The 17,214-nt window shown below is 35.5% G+C and overlaps 1 protein-coding gene, 1 long non-coding RNA gene and 1 other non-coding gene across 8 annotated transcripts; 1 reads left to right on the top strand and 2 right to left on the bottom strand.

Annotated features, from left to right (window-relative positions):
* Window positions 1-252: 252 nt before the first annotated feature.
* Window positions 253-13,739, bottom strand: LOC136343883 (uncharacterized). 6 transcript variants are annotated; one of them, XM_066290868.1, is made up of 2 exons: window positions 13,608-13,739; window positions 253-1,140 (listed from the first exon to the last, which is right to left on the bottom strand). In XM_066290868.1, exons 1-2 carry the CDS (start codon window positions 13,682-13,684, stop codon window positions 471-473), a joined length of 747 nt encoding a protein of 248 aa, XP_066146965.1. In that variant the 5' UTR covers window positions 13,685-13,739; the 3' UTR covers window positions 253-470. The 6 variants fall into 6 exon arrangements, with proteins under 6 accessions (XP_066146965.1, XP_066146967.1, XP_066146969.1 ...); XM_066290870.1 differs by lacking the exon at window positions 13,608-13,739 and adding an exon at window positions 2,794-3,045; XM_066290872.1 differs by lacking the exon at window positions 13,608-13,739 and adding an exon at window positions 2,829-3,010.
* TRNAL-GAG (transfer RNA leucine (anticodon GAG)) lies at window positions 6,267-6,346 on the bottom strand. The gene is given in 2 exon segments: window positions 6,267-6,301; window positions 6,310-6,346. It is a non-coding gene; the product is annotated as a tRNA-Leu (tRNA).
* Window positions 13,740-14,437: 698 nt separating the features above from the next.
* On the top strand, window positions 14,438-15,456 carry LOC136343884 (uncharacterized). The gene is made up of 3 exons (XR_010732870.1): window positions 14,438-14,551; window positions 14,793-14,949; window positions 15,010-15,456. It is a non-coding gene; the product is annotated as an uncharacterized lncRNA (long non-coding RNA).
* The last annotated feature ends 1,758 nt before the right edge of the window (window positions 15,457-17,214 follow it).

The following is a 17,214-nucleotide window of genomic DNA, read 5'->3' on the forward strand; positions in this document are numbered from 1 at the left end:
TACTTGCTTATCCTGGAGTGGCAAATATTATTCTAACGATTCCATTATTTACCAAAATAACCGAGCGTCTATGATTGCCTTTCTTGGCTGAAGCTAGTTGCGTGTACAATATCTGGGAAGTTTCGGAGATACGAGTAGGGTCTCTATTCAAGGCAATCTGACAGAATGGCGAAAACTCTTTTAAATTTCACGAAACCCTCCGGGGGGTTTCGTAAGAAGCCCATCTTCCCCCTCGAAAAAACTCAATATAAATAATGAAATAAGTATTTTATTACTCTCGAATGCGCATTCATATCATACAACGTTCACAACATCAGCTCGCTCACTTAAATTTAATAATAATTAATTATTACTCCTATTAGATAATTATTCAAAGATCTTAGATAAATATGTATTACAGCACGCTAATACTAATTTTCAACGTATAGTCAAAAAAATAAATATTCTTGGTTGCAGCAAAGACGTATCAATTACATGGATGTGGGCGACCAGAAGTTCATCTCCCTCAGCTCAGAGGGTTTCGCCTTGTAAACCTGATTCCTTAGTTTACTGCTGGAATTAACCTGCTCATCGACACTCAATGTAGACGAAGCTCTTTCCAACTCATCCTTTTTCTCCTCTCCAATAAAGCCCATAGACTGCGAAATTTCTCTCTTGGCCAACAAACTCGACAAAATCCAACCCTTGGACTTATCAGTCTCGACGTAAGGACTGGTAAAGAACTTGTTCATCCTCCTCTTACTTTTCGGCGAGGAAAGGGGGGAGGCTGGAAGGGACTTGCTCCCTCTTCTTCTGTAAGGGTCGAACTTGGCTAAGAGCTGCTCGCACTCCTCTGCAGGTTCTGGCGTGTTACCTCTGGGAGGTTTACCAGAGACGATTTGATTGGCAACCCTGAGGATATTGCTGCCCACTTGCGAAGCCTCGCTCTTGAAGCCGTCGTCCGTGCCCTTTGGTCGCGATTTTACAAACTGGCCGGTTGAGGTATTGGAAAAATCAACTTTGACGGCAGGTGCTGGAGATGCTTTCACCACTTTGGTGTCTGGCATTTTGGGATCATTTTTAGCCGGTGGATGCCGGTAATAGTGCATGAAACTGTCATCCAACTCTGTGGGAGAAAACGTGCTCTGGTCCAAATCCAATCTGTAAAGAAAAACAAAAAGATTGTTAACAATGACTTGCGAATGAGATATAAAACGTTGTAATCTACAGAATTTCATTATCTGTCCGGCAATTTGAAAGTTTATACCCTTTAGATTACGAAGCAAATTTACTAAATCAGGCTAAATAATTCTTGAAAATTGATATATATATTTTTTTTTTAATGAAAAAGTGAAACTACAGAATTTAGATCTCAGGCCTGAATTAGCCATTTTTTCTTTCTGTAACTGTCTGTCCGTTCTTGTTGGAACTAACATCGAAGGTGTCAATGCGAGATAGAAAATTCCAAAATTTTAGTAAAAATTAAAAAATCTGAAGTTCCGCTTCGAGTGTTTTTAAACTAAAAATTTCCAAATTTCCGAACACAAGGTGAAATGCTGATCATAACCTCCGGTTAAAATTTGTCAAATTTCCAAATTTAAGAAATTCCAAATTTTGAAACTTCATTTCGTGGTTTTTTAAATAAAAAAACTCAAAGTCCCTGACAGAAAACCCGATACCCGAACTGCTACCACAAAATCCACTAAATTTCCAAGTTTAAATTGAATCTACAAATTCTAAGGTCTCATTTCGCTAATTGAGACACCAAAACCTTTCAATAACACTGAGTTGAGATATCAGTCAGAGAACATATTACATTATAAAAAGAGTCATCATAGTCAGGACTTCTTGCCACCGGCTTTTTCCGATATTTACTTCCTAAAGCGTACAAAATCACCTCACATCTAAAACAATACTGATTTGTGTAAAATTGTCAGAGAAAACTAAGCAGAGTTGGGCTTTTTAGTGTCAAAAAAGCGCATTCACGTAAGTGAGTTAATTTTTGCATGATAAAAGTCTAAAAATCGTCGAAGTAACCTGAACTACCCTTAACTGAATATGTCAGAAATTGCAGATATGTAGAATCCGACGTTATATTGTTGCACACCGATTAAGGAAGACACGATGAGTTAATAGACGATAATTGCAACAGAAATGTTTCCAAGAATTTTCTGGTAATATCAGACACATAGCAAACGTTCATTCATAAACAAATAAACAAAGTTGACCACCCGATTATCAAAGTACCACAAAATCACCAGACGATCATTGAGGAATCACGCGTCTAATTTAACTGCCTTGGTCATTAAGTGTTTGACCACGTTTATCCTTTACGTGGTATAATTCTGCAGGTACTGGCGAAAAAACGAAAAAGATACCAATAAAAATTTGAGATCATTGACGTGTCCTTCACTTACGATGGAATTGGAAGTCGAACAATGAAATGTTATATTTAAACACGAAGAAAGAGAAAACGACACTGGCTCCGCCTCAGAAAATATTGGCACAAGTCGCAAGAACATGTGATACATAAATAAAGGGGGAGATATAGTTATCCAGAAAGTTTAATAAAAAAAAATAATTTTGGCACAAATTATCTAGAACTTTGATCTTTCTTAAGTGTTTTGTAAAATTTAACAAACATCAACTAAATTTAAAGCAGTTCCTCCTAAAAATCGAAGACAAATCGTTCGGATCTCTGCCACGTTCGATCAATTATAAACGAAACCGCGTTAAAACCGCACGAAACCTAATTGGAAAAAGGTAATAATTTCTCCTTATCAAAAGCCCCAGTATTTACTGATTTTTGCCGACCTAGTGGAAAGAGTGCAATAGGTAGAAAACCAAACCATGACGACAGCCCTGGAAACCTGCCTGGAAACACCAACAAACTTCTCTGGGGCGCTCTTGCAGAAAATGGGAAAAGTGATGCAATATTCCCGAAACGCGCTATTAGACCGGATCCAAATAAAACCGACAGTCACAAGTTATACCGACAAACAAATAATGAAATGTATAAGTTAAGTTGAAGGCAACTCAGCCGTGGTTGTGTCGTCACTATCAGTCAGGTACTGACGTCAATAAGAGTTCTGATTGGTCGTACCGCATAGGCTCGACCTCGATAAGTGTAGAACGGTATTGCTGGCTGAAAATGTTAGAGTTGCTATTAGCACTAAGCGGATAATAATTTATATCATAACTAAGGTGCTAAAATTGTCATATTTTAATCACTTTTCTGACTTTGTCGCGTCACGTCTGAATTATGATCGGCTCCACTTAATTCGAAAAAATGACAACATTTCGGCTATAAATAGGCAAATAAATAATATTGTGGCCATTGTATAATGCGCATAATATATGAGCAAAATAGAAAACATTCACTGACGTCAGCTCCATAGTATTTTACACCTCCTGATATCATGTATATAGCTTTTTCCCCTGAAACTTTTACGATTTGAGGGCGTGGGGGGCACTAGCTGACCCCAATTCCCAAACCAATTATAGGTTAGCGGTGACGTCAAACTGAAGGCGAAGAAATCAGCTCACGAACCATATTTCTTCATCTATTTACTATAACGCTTCTTGACGTCACGTTCACGCGATTTTGTAGCCCGAATACTTTGTTCTTTACTGCTATTGTCTCTGGATACATGGAAATAGTGCATGTTGATCATTTGTGAAGGGCAAAATACCGTGAACTCAACGTCAGAAGGCTTAAATTTTCTATTTACAGCTCTTTTTACGAAACGCAAATTTCTATTTGACTATGTGTTGCTAAAAGCAGTCTAGACAAGAATAATCATTTTTCCATTTCCTTTGTTCCAATTTCAATTGTGTTCCAGAACAGTTTAATTGGAGACTTTCCTCTAAGATTAGTTTTAGTGCCTTGGAAATATTGGTACAGTCACAAAGTAAACAGATTAATTCGGATTACGTATTCTGCGGTATGGAGCACATATTCATTATCTTCCGTGTTGGTCTTCAGCAGTTTTAAATGTAGCATGCTCAAATACATGTTTACTTTTGATAGCTAAATCAACTTGCATTGCTTGGCAGCGTTAATTAACAGGATTTCTAATTAGAAAGGTAATAAAACCGCAATTTCTAGAAGTTTATCATTTAGTCTATATAGGCTAAATAATAAATTTACAGGTAATTCCGTATACATGTTTAGTCATGCCCCCGTGCAGGCCTAGCAAGGTCTTGCGAGGGATCGCCGCAACCAAGTACTGGTTAAGTTCAGGACAACATACAGTAGCGGCCATAAGCACGGAAGCTTTTCAAATATCGCTTTTTTTATCAACGGATATAATTTTAAATATATAATAGATGTTACTTTTGATACATTATCGCCCTCCTTGGTGTACTGGTATTTAATGAAATTTGATTTCGAGTAGAGATAAAAACAAAAATATACTGCGGGCAAAAGTATGGAAACTTTTTCGGTTTCTTTATTTAAAAAAAAAACAAATAATAGCTAAATTTATAGGATTTGAATAGCGGACAATAGAGTTCAATCGCAATAACAATTCCAAAGCGTCATTTGCCCCAAGAATTAAAACAACGCGTGGTTGAGTTATCTGGGAACGGACACAAGCAGTGCGATGTTTCTACTACTTTAAATGTCTCCAAAAGCACAATGTTAAAAATATTAAAAGGTTTTACTGAATGTGGTATGGTAGACAATTTTCCAAGGCCAGGTAAACCCAAAAAGTACTGAGAAATTAATAAGAAGGATGTCGGAAAAAAATCCACTACAGACTTCGATGGATACTTCAGGACACCTTGCTGAAGAACGCAATATCTTGGTTTCGAATCCAGCGGTGCGGATAATCTTGGTAGCTGGAGGTTTATTTGGTAGGGTTACTGTCAAGAAACCACTCACTTCCAAAAAAAAACTCGGAAGACGCGTCTTGCTGTCAACTGGTAGCAAAAAAAGAAGAATAGCTCCTTGTGGAGTAATGATAGTCAATTTCAGTTATTCGGCATTGATGGTATTCGATGGACGTAAGACGTCCCAAAAATGCAAGATTCAACTCCAAATATCAATTGCCTACTGTAAAACATGGCGATGGAAGTGTCATGGTTTGGGGATGTTTTTCAGCATCTGGGATTGGGCCGATAATTAAAATAGAAAGGACTATGGACGAATTCATGTATAAAGACATCTCAGAAAACCATGTTTCCATTTGCTGAATGGGAAATGCCTCTTTCCTGGAATGTTCAACAAGAGAATGGCCGAAAGTTTGTTAGAAATTGGTTTAAAGAAAATTGTGTCCCGAAAATGGAATGGGCGTCCCAGAGCCCTGATCTTAACCTGATCGAACATCTTCGGGAGCATCTCGGAAGGCAAATTCGTAAAAAAAAAAATAATCTCAAAATATTTGTTCGAAGTGTTTAGAAGTTTTGAGAGTGGAAATTAATTCCTGTAGAAGTTTGTAGAAAATCTGTTTATTCCATGAACCAGAGATGCCGTCCAGTTATTAAAGGAAACAGATATGTCACCAAATTTTAAGTAAAACTTTAAATGTTACATTTCACTCGTTATTTAAATAGAATTTATAGGTTTCCATAATTTTCTCCGCATTGAAATTTTATTTTCTTGTTATTACTATGTACGAATCACGTAGATCTAACTTTCATATATATTTTAAGAGTATACATCCTTAATAGTAGTAGTATTCGTATAATCCTAAAAGTGTAACGTAGAAGAAAGATTTACAGGGATATTTAAACTTTCCATACGTAGGGTTACTACTGTAAATTTTATGAAGTGAAGTGGTAGAAAAGGTCAAAATTCAAACGCACCAACAATAAATTTACACACAATAGGTGAACGTTGATTGAGAGAGATTATTTTACAAGTTCATCGTATTTTGGAAAATCCATGGATACATCATGGTTATTTCCAAATACTATTTTGTTATCAATTTTGACAATGAATGAATACAAGTTGATGCAAATTGTATGTGAAGCCGGTTTCATACACATGGGAATTAACCAAACCCGAACACTCCATATATCACGAAATATTTATGTTGGTTTCTTTGATTCGGCATATTTTACACACTTCTGGCGGGTATGGCGAATTGGTGCCACGAAAAATGAATGTTTGCTTAAAGCGAACTATCTACACTGGTTGGCCTTTGCCTTTAAAAATTTAAATATTTTAATTACTTGGAAACAGGCAGAGTTCAAATTACTCGGAAAAAAGAGCTCGGATATGGTGAGTAGAAAATACCTCTTAAAAAAATGAATTTACATTTTTCCATTTAAAAAAAAGTCACGGGCTCATGTAGGAATCGAACCTACGACCTCCGATGTTGAAATTCTCAGTACGGCGCTCTAACCACTGAGCTAATGAGCCAGTAAAAATCTTTTCGATAAATTCGTATGTAATCTGTTTATTTTCAAAGGTGATTCATATTTTTATCTAGAAATGTGAATCACCGTGAACGTGAATAAAAAAAAAACAACCCCAGCGGAGTTTATTTTCTCCATGGCGAATGTAAGTTTTTGTGCGTGTTTCAATTCGATTCAAGCACCGTTTAATAGGCAATTTGGTTCAATTTTTAACTCAACTAAGCTTCGCTTTAAAGAAAATCCTGGTAGGGATTTGAAAAGAGAACTTACAAATCTCTAGAATCTCTTTTGGAACAGACTTGAAAACTTCGTCCCTCGAGAAAGGTTAATTTTGCCAAATAAGCTTTGATAACAAAACAATAACGTTCCAGCAATGGCGCCCGCTGCTCCAATCATCTCGGTCACGAAAAACATCAAATTTCAAGATATATTTTGGGAAAAATTGGGAAAATCCAGTTGTTAAAATTTAATTTCACAGCAATCTAATTCGTTGGAAATTGTTCTGGTCTTTAAACAGGTAAAAACCGCGTTTCCAGAATTTCCAATTTGCTTTATTCCTAATTCATAAGCGGCTTTATCCAAGTTTCTTATTCTTAAGAATATCATATGGCCAATTCGTAAATTGGCACTTTTCAAATTATTTTTCTGGAACTACCTTCTTCCATCCATTACGTTGTGAGATCTTAACCACAATAAACCTATGGCCGGTAAACATCGGACGGCGACAACTTGGTTCATTCACTAAACTACAATGACTCCCTAATGTATTCCGACACTTACACTTACAATCTTCCAATCTTCTTTTGTGTACAGTAATAATAAAAACAAACAATTCAAAAAAGGGACTTTAATATATGTTTGATATTAGTTTTTGCTTACTAACGATGCAAAAATATATTTATAATTCGGTATCAAAATATATAGAAAAACTGAAATATCTTAACAAACAGGTCGTTTTTGGGGTCTCAAAAATATTCAGATATTTTTAGTAGATCGTAGTTTTGCCCATAAGAGCATGTCTTGTGTTGGATCTAATGGTCTAACAGTGCTCCAGGGTACTAATTAAAATTGCCCTTAATATTCGTATTCATTTTTGAAGGGTAAAAATGGGTAGAGTGAAAAAATAAGGCAAATATCAGTTTCGATTTACGGCAATTGATCATTTTCAACTTTGAGAAGTAATCCTACAGAGAAATTTTGGCGAAACATTTAATTTGAGCAAGAGTACGGTTGCAGACATTATTCACCAGAACAAAGTTGAAGATAGAATTCTTTCCATCAAACAAACTGGCCATCCAAAACTAATAAACGCTCGAGAAGAGCGATACATGAAAACTGTTAAAGAAAATACCAGAATTAGTGCCGTTAAACTGAACGTAGCTCTGAAAAATGAAACTGGTAAAAAAGTATCTCCAGAAACTATACGAAGACGGATAAGATCAAATGATTTTGATAGTCGGGTACTCAAAGAAAAGCCATAACTTAATACCAAAAATAAAAACTTTAGAAAGGAATTTACATCAGATGTGATTTCAAAACCGAAAACTATTGGAAGGATGTAATTTTTTCCGATGAGTCAAAATTTAACATATTTGGGTTCGATGGCCGACAAATGATATAGAGATCCAACGAAGAACTGAAAACAAGCAATTTACGTCCTACTGTGAGACACGATGATGGATCAGTAATGGTTTGAGGCTTCATTTCGGCCAATGGAGGAGTTGGGGAATTAATGTTCATTGATGGAACAGTGGACAAAATGGTTTATTTAAACCTCTTAAAAAATAGTTTGTTAAAAAGCGCCACTGGCATGGGAATTCAAGGGATATTTAAGTATTATCAAGATAATAATCCCAAACGCAACGCGATGATTGTTAAAAAATGGACGCTCTAGAACTGTCTAAAAGTGCTAAAAAACCCAGCTTTATCTTAGGATTTTAATCCAATTGAGAATGTGTGGCAACAGTTGGACTGGCAAGTAAGATAATATTCAATAACAATTAAAAATGAGCTAAAAAAAGTTTTAATTTAAAAGCGGCGCAAAATTGATCTTAATTTAATTTAAAAAATTATTTTGTCCGTGCCTAAACGGCTTCGAACCGTTATAGATAATCAAGGAGGGCACACAAAATATTAATATTTCTTCCTCACTTGTTTATTGATTGTTAACGTTTTCGTAACTTTAGTGTCCGAAAAATTTTGTGATACCAAAAATGTGGTGCTCTTTATACTTTTTTAAAATTTTTTGATATTGTTTGTTAATATTAAACATATTTTTGCATTGTTAGTAAGCAAAAACTAGTACTAAACATATACCGAAGTCCCGTTTCCTAGTTGTTTATTTTTATTATTAATATACACAAGAGACAATTGCAAATGTAAGTGCCCGAACATTTTAAGGAGTTAATGTACATATAGGCTCATTCGTCACGTCACGCAGGAGATAAAAATGTACGTTTTAGGAAAAATAGGTTTATCTTGAAGACTGTACAAAATCCTAATATGTTGATGTTGCATGTGCATTTCAAAACAATACAAAGCTAGTGGGTTCCTTTTATCTTTTTTTATTTTTATCTTTTTTTAATTCTTCATTCAGGCAACGGACACTTTTTTTATGGCTCGCCACTGATCGTTCATGTCAAAAATCTGATTTATCTCTTCGATTGAGAACCTTTTTCGTTCTAAAAATGTTTTTAAATGCACCACCATTTTCCAGAGAGGATGGGAAAGTTTCTCATTATGCTTTTCTTAGAAGAAGTGCATATACTACTTCTTAGCACTATAATCCCGTTTGTATCACTAAAATTTCATAATAACTTATGGTAAAAGTAGGGTGGCATCTCTAATGAATGGAAAACGTTGACAGACACGGAAACATGGCGTGAGGCAAAAAAGTTTCTAAGGTGAATAGAATTCAGTTTTTTACGAAAGAATGAGCAGTGACGCGCCATAAAACAGCTGGGTTGGGGGGCGGTGGTAAAAGCTGATCTATTCCTAGAAAAAAACGACACCCTGTAAATTCCCGCAATCATATTGGTTATTTAACAATGTAGATAATCGAAAAATATTCCAAAATTAAATACACAATTCGAGTTCGCTGCAGTTACGACCTTGACGAATTGAGACTGGCTAAAACCTTGTAATAGATTTTAGCCAATTTCAAGCAGTGCCAGAAACTAGCTAGATGGACTATTTTAACTAGCAACAATTTTGCTACAATTCCCTCCTATTTTTGACCAATTTTTGTTATCTAATGCTTGATAAAATCTTTACGCAACGAGGTTATAACATGGCGAAACGATGACCATGCTCACTTTCAATTCCCGCATGATAAAACTGCCTGAAAATGACCACCCCCGCACTCACCCTACAGGCAAAATCGAACCTTTCGAAACATTGTTTTTTTTTCAGGAATATTTACTGAGCCTTATATCAAACAGCAGAAAGGCAATAAACACTTTAATCAAATTGTTATGGCCCAGACCCTGATATCTCAATAACGTCCTATTTCCAAAGAATGCTGAAAATATCATTTCTGTCAATAAGATTGGTATTTAAAGCCATAAAGGTTCAACATTTCGGTGGCGCCCATTTAACCCTAATGGAAAGTCTATTAGCAACGGATAAAAATAGAAGGTGGGAGTCATCGAAAAGGGAAAGGGAACTCATTGAATGATAATCGTGGTTATTAGTTTTCTATGAGGTACGCACTCAAGTGCTTAATAGTTGACACTGGGCTAGACATTTGGAGGATTTGTAAACGTTTATATATTTCATTATATCTGATAGTCATACAACAAACAGGTGATATTTAAATTCAAAATGAAGTGGGCCACAAATTCTTGTGGTACCACCGCAGACGATGAAGCGTAGAAACGATTAAATCTTACAGTTCACACCACGACCCTAATTATGACCCTAATGAGATTATCATTAGGAATATTTATCTGAACGTAGGAGGCTCGTGATTTTGATTAGCTCCACTTAAAAACGCGATTATTGTACTGCAGACAGCCTGGAAATCGCTAGATAGAAAAGGTTATCACCTACCACACTGCTATTGGTTAAACTATGGGGACAACAAAACATAATATTGGGGAAAGCTACTCGAGAATCGTAAACACAACGCTGCTTGATAAGAAACGAACATAGTCTAAATCTTCAAGAAAAAAAAATGTTATTTATTTTGTAATGCCGAAGATTTTGCTGTTGCATACCTTATCGTGAATGTTTGCCAATTAACATTAACCGCACCAGGGCCAATAAAAACACCAGGCGTCGAAATCGCCTGGACTTGGCAACTGGTCAATCCCGGCAAAATATAACAAAGGGGTCAAACATCACATGACGATGACTTCCTTATGTCTAGCCCACTTTTGCATTCATACGTCGTTTGAGGACGTTATAGAACATGGAGGTGTGGTTTTTTGGGCATCTGGAAGTTTCAGTATCTGGCAAGAAAGCCGAAAGTATATATACCTACGGATATTAAAACTAAAAATTTACGATGCTGTGAAAACAGTCTGGCAACAGAATGTGAATTAAAAAAAGAAATAAGTACGTGCCCCCCAAACGTGCACTACCGATACACACTGAAAAAACTGATTATTATAGAAAATAATAGTAACAGGGAAAGTACGCATTATATTTTAAATCTAAAGGCGTGTTCTCATAAATCACTTTTCGTTAAGCGGTTAATGGTGATCAACAAGAGTTGAATACCACTTGAATCGTTGTGCGTTACTTTACAATTGAAATCGATCACATTGTTGCAGTATTAAATTGAAATCGAATGGTTAAGTTGGGAAGTTTGTGAAAATACTAAAGGTTTTTTCGATCAAGCTGCGAAACGTTTTACTTGACATGACAAAAAAAAAACTTAAAACGAGTTGATTTTGGATGGAATGCAATAGATTTCAAGAGGTCTGCCAAGTCTGGCAGCATTCGCTAATAAGGACACTAAAAACACTTGAAAACGTCTGAAGAAATGTCACAAACCCCTGCTCAGGTTTCTCAAAACACTGTGACACTAAAAGCACTTTCACCAAAGCTAAAGGTGCAAGATGAAAATAGATATTTGGCCACAAAATATTCATTTTGCACACATGCCTGGATACAACGAGTATTATACCTTAAAAATAATCAATATTTTGGATATCTGAGAGGGTATTGAATATACTTTTACATCAGCCTTTGGCACGACTGCTCACATCAATTTCTTTGATAATACACCTCCTAAAAGAGTTTTCTACCTCACCTTTGTTTTCGTATTTTTCCCTCTCATTTCTCCAAATCCAGCATTTCTATCTGTCACTTTAACGCACACTTTTTAAACAAGTACAGAGGAAATACCATAATGTTAAAATTGATCGACTCATGGAAAGTTGACTTGTTCGACGTTCCTACTCTTCAACAAAAATTTTAACGTATCAGAGATTTGCGATCAATTAAATTTCTAGACCAACAAAGTCTGGATGAATCACGACCGATCAAATTCCCTAACAGAAAAAATTTGCATGAATCAGTTCATCGACTTTTATAGATACGTCAAAATGTTGAACAACTTTTGAAATAAAGGCCCCTGGTCTATTTTCATTCAACTTGTATCGATCAACTTTAATGGTTCAGCAAAAACTGACTCGTGAGAACGCACCTTAAGGGAGGATCTCAAAGGTTAATGACACCATCGATTGAAATGAAATTGTACTGGGAGTCACGAATACATATTATATAACGGGAGATTCAATTTGATTCTAAGGTCGGGTAGACATATTTCTATGTTATGAAGAAGTGCAGATATACAAGGTAATTCACGAACGATGCAGCCAAGATTCAACAATAAAGCTCTCTGAAACGTTGAACAACCGTTGGTTTAGGCGTCTGAGTCCATGAGATTGGCCCGCTAAATCTCTCGATCTTATCCCACTCAATTCTTGCTTATAGTGTAAAACACATGAACAAGTTTAAGTCGCACAAGTGAGCCATAAAGAGCAACTGGGGTCATAACAATACGCATCGAAATTGCACAACGTGAATAAATATAATTCGATGATTATCACAATGTACAGAATATTTTGAATTTTCACCAACAAACCTTTAACACATGAAAACCTTGAGATTAAATATTAAATGAATTTGTAATTATTTAATGAAGTAGGTGAGTAAACACATCATGCACATAGCAGATATGATTCCTCTCATTATCTTCGGGGCTGGTATAAGGCTAACATATTAAAGAAAAATTAACAAATATTGCAAAACCAATATTTCTATTTACTGGAAAATAATCAAGAGACAATAGACTCAGTTTCAAGGCAAGAAAAACATTGTTGTGGCAGAACCTTGCAGGTTGGGTGGTTAAATACGCAACACACCTCTCGGAGTGTTTTAAACAATTTAGCCTAGAAAACCACCTATTTAAAATTTATTTATCTCAAATAGCAATACTTAAAATGTATTAATACTGGACTAAACCAGATCTGCAATGTTTAACAATTTAAGCGCTTAACTTACATATAATACGTCTTTAAAACGTAGAGGTCAAACTTCAGAATTCTTCTAATATGTCAATATACACACACACCTTTCACAGCCATGATCATTGAATATTGTGCAAAAATAGTTTAGTGATGGTCACATTAAGACAGATGGTCTTACTAAGAGGCTAACATTAACCTCATAATTACATGCCATTTTGCCTTAGAATTTTATTTAGAAAATCCAGAATAAACTAGAATTGTAACACATAAATAATTTGTTATTAATACCAGAGACTTGTTGGCAAGCTTGGTTGAGGCCATTATTTATTAAATAAAAAACCAAGGTCTACTTTTCCTGCTTTCTACGTGAGTACATTATGCAAGGAACTCCAATAACTGTTTCCATGGAGCTATATTTTTTATGTCATAATAGGTTTTTGCAATATTACCTGCAGACATCTAACCTAACAGCTAGGAAATTCCAAGAAAAACACTAATAATAAGCTTTAATTCAATGGATCATAGCGGATTATGTGTGGGATTATGTATCAATCAAAGCAGTTTTAAAACAGAATTACTTTTTAGGAAAAAGGAAAATTGTGATATTTTAATCTTTCAAGGCAGTCTTTTCTGGTAGAAGTTGATTTAGTGTAAATACATTATTTCAATAACATTTCTTAAGTGAGAAAATAATGGATTTAAAAAGGCATTAGTCCAAATTATCTCTTTGACAAGGCGATGACATGGAGGGACGTGTTACATGCTGATATATGCATCCACACTTACCTGTCATTCATTTTGCTTTTCATCCATTTAGGAAAGGACATCCCAGCTGACAAAGTGCGATCTTCTTGAGTAGCCATTACAGGTAACAATTCTTTTGAATAGACCGAAAAACCAAAGCAAACAAATTTGTAAACGTAGGTATAGGATATATATCGAGTATCCTAATGTTCCGACATACAGAGAGCAATATAAGATGTTAATTTCTAATCGTTATATGGAGTACTAAGATCAAAAATACTTATTTAGACTTGAATATCAGTTAAAATTAGTATCTGGTGACTTGCTTGGCAACAGACCTGTTTCTCATGAGTATGCCTTGCTTATTAAGTTAATCTGAAACAAAGATTGTTGATGTTGATTTATTTCTATGATAAGAATGTGAGGTACAGCTTATAAAGTGAAACTTGGCACCCAGAAAGCAATATGTGATGCTTCAGTCAAAATAATTCAAGAGTGTTATGGACTAGAACTAAGATAGGTAATTGAACATATATTGGATAGTTAGTAACAAATTAGAAAAAACTGTACAATTTGATGGCTTAATTACAAATCTTATTTATTAAGCAATTAAAGAAATAGGATATTACTGTGGTTTAAGATTCTATGAGGAAATGATTTGATACCTTTCGCAATTAAGCAGCTTTCTAAGGAATTAATTGCATTATATGTACCTTCGAACTTGTAGGAATCAACGAAACGTTACTTAATAGAGTACCCATCTTATTATGCCGTGAACGTGTTATATAAATAATTAAACTAAATTATTTGTGGGTCTTTAAAATTCCCTTTAGAAGGTTTCACAAAATGGCGTTGTAATTTTGAAAGGAAAAGTGACACTTAAATGACATAATGACAAATAATTGATAGTAAATTGAACAACACTTGCTATAGAGAGGTCGTTAGTAGTCACAACTGAGAGAGAGAGACATAGTGCGGGAAGCCCGGTAAGCATACTGAAATTATATTTTTTAACACGCTTTAATATATTAATTATAATCTAAGTTATCTAAGACACCTTTAAAATTACCTTTTAAATTGCTTTTTAGGATCTCAATTACTAAACAAAATATTTTTAAAGGCACTCGTTATCTCAGATTCTTATTAAACAAAGTATATTTCTAGACCAAACATCTTTCAGGTATGTATCTAGATATTTTATCGTATCTAATTTAATATCTTTTACAGCTGTGCTACAATTTCCACGATTTCACAGTTATGCAGTTCCTGAGTTAGAAATTCCGACACCAAAGTTGAAAATTATTTGAGGAATGGGAATTTTCAATCAGTATTCTATCACTTATATTCCTTGGCAATGTGGTGAATGCAAAGAATTTACATATATGTATAAAACCTATTTAGCCTTTAGTAACTGTGAACTTTTCTAAAATCAGACGAATTTTAGGAAAACTCCTCAATTGATACTAACGTTGTTTTGACATACTTTTGAAGGCAGGTCCCAACTGTTTGAAAAAGGTTGTAAAAGGTAACCTACACCGGTTTTAATTATCGATGGTAATCGGTACTTGACTAGAGAAAAATGGGTACTCCAAGATTCTGTTTTTACTGATGCCATAATAATGTTAATGTTCAGTCGAGAATCAGACCGAAATTTTCATTAAAAAAGTCGGATGATGGCTTTTTTCAAATGAAACGTTGGAGCATTTATAATTCAATATTTCACACTTCTTAAGAGGTTTTTCAGTGAACCCTGTAAACTATTTTTCCCACAACCACAGAACCCAACGGTTTACTCTGAGGAACACATCCAGCTTGACCTTTCATTAATTATCCACGCGACAACCTCTTAAAGGCCATAATTTTTTGTATGAAATATATAATTTTATTCGTACATTATTTCTGTTTACAAAATAAGTTCCCACACATCCCTATGCATTTTTTTGCAGTTTGCGTTGTTTTTTTCAGCCGTTCCGAAGGCCACCTATTTGCTGGTGTCGTCAATGTTTATATCGTAAACCCTGATCAATAGAAAGATACACTTGACATCATCATAAATATTTCTTTTAATGCAGGTATTTCCTCAATTGTGAAAATGTAAGTTTTCTCATATTTCGGCATGAGCTTTCTCTGTGGCCCCCAGACCCTTCTTGGGTCTCTAGGGCATTGCAGCAATTCCTGGCTAAAGGCTTACGATGACCAATTAGCTGAATGTTCCCTTTATCTCTTCTTCCCTGTTTCTAATGTGGAGAGCTCAATAGGAATTAGGGGCAGAATACTTTAATCACGTGTTTATCTAGTATATCCCAAAAACAGCATGGATAGGTGAAAGCTGCGCACTTTTCAGTGCACTTTTTGGGTATTTCCCCCAACATAAATCCAATATTCTCTAGAAGTTGCTCTTCACTTGACGCTTTATGATGCGTGTTCAAATATTCATCAAGTATTGCACAGGGTCTCTGTGCATACCTGCCTTCTGCAGTTCGCATATAGAAATGCACGAGGGAATCTTAGAGGTGGGTACTAAGCAGACTGTTGAAAACCTTTACTGACCAGATGATATGACCCCGAATGATGAAATTCGTTTGCCATCTCTGGAAACTCAGAACCTCTGTACAATGCCTGCCCTGTTGTGTGTAAACGGAGAAGAGGCACATAAGGACACTAGAGAAGGCATCCGCTGTACGAACTATTGATGGAAATGTTTTTCATATGTAGAGTGTGGACATTAAGTCCGGTTCGCCCCAATTTGGGCGTTACTGAAAAATACCTGTTATAATAGCTTATCAGATTTTAATATGCGCACTAACAGCAACATGGTTGAAATAATTTAGTGAGAGTAGGAAGGCAACAAAATAATGTGTATTTATTTCAATAATAATTGAAAGCTCATTGAGTTAATGATCAGCTGTTGCAGACCCTCAGGACTGCTCAAGACAGAAGGCATCTAGCCTACATCATAATAAAATTTTGATTCTGAAGTGCATTTTTTTTTAATTAATGCGCAGGTAGGTACTCGAAGATAAATTTAAAAATGTTATTCAATCGTCGTCATTTTTAAAATTGCTTATTAATGAAGACGCCCATTGTCTAATTATCATACACCCATTTCATGCGATAAAAACAAATGGTAATGAAGAAATTGTGGATTTAAAAAAATAAATGCATCATCCAGCCTATTTCACGGTCAATTTCAAGTTGTTGACAAATGGAGGCAACGTTTATGGGGATCTATGGATCGATTGTCTCTATTTTCGAATATAAAAGGTTTTAATGCCAGAAAATAGGAGATGTGTCTGCTCATAAGCTACAAACTCAGCTTTTACTTTCCGAACAATTTCTCCTTTTTACTTGTGGATCAATATCCAGCGCCGCAGCATCCAGACACCGTCCATCCTTATTTCCGAGAGGTACAGAAAGCTCTTTCAGACGCATAACTCATTCAATGGGGTAAAGCTCCCTTTTCTGTCTCTGCCTTTCTTTCTCTCTCGCTCTTTCCCTTTCTCTCCCACACCCACTATCCCCTAACCCTCCGACAATTGAAAATTTTTTCTGGTTCAGTTTTCTCGCTCCCACCCACAGAATTTCCCTCAAGAACTTTCTTGTGCCCCCCGTGGCCTGTCTCGCTCTTCAGCAGCAGTGATAGCGAAAG

The sequence above is a fragment of the Euwallacea fornicatus genome, chromosome 16 (assembly GCF_040115645.1).
Source record: "Euwallacea fornicatus isolate EFF26 chromosome 16, ASM4011564v1, whole genome shotgun sequence".
Taxonomy (NCBI): Eukaryota; Metazoa; Arthropoda; class Insecta; order Coleoptera; family Curculionidae; genus Euwallacea; species Euwallacea fornicatus.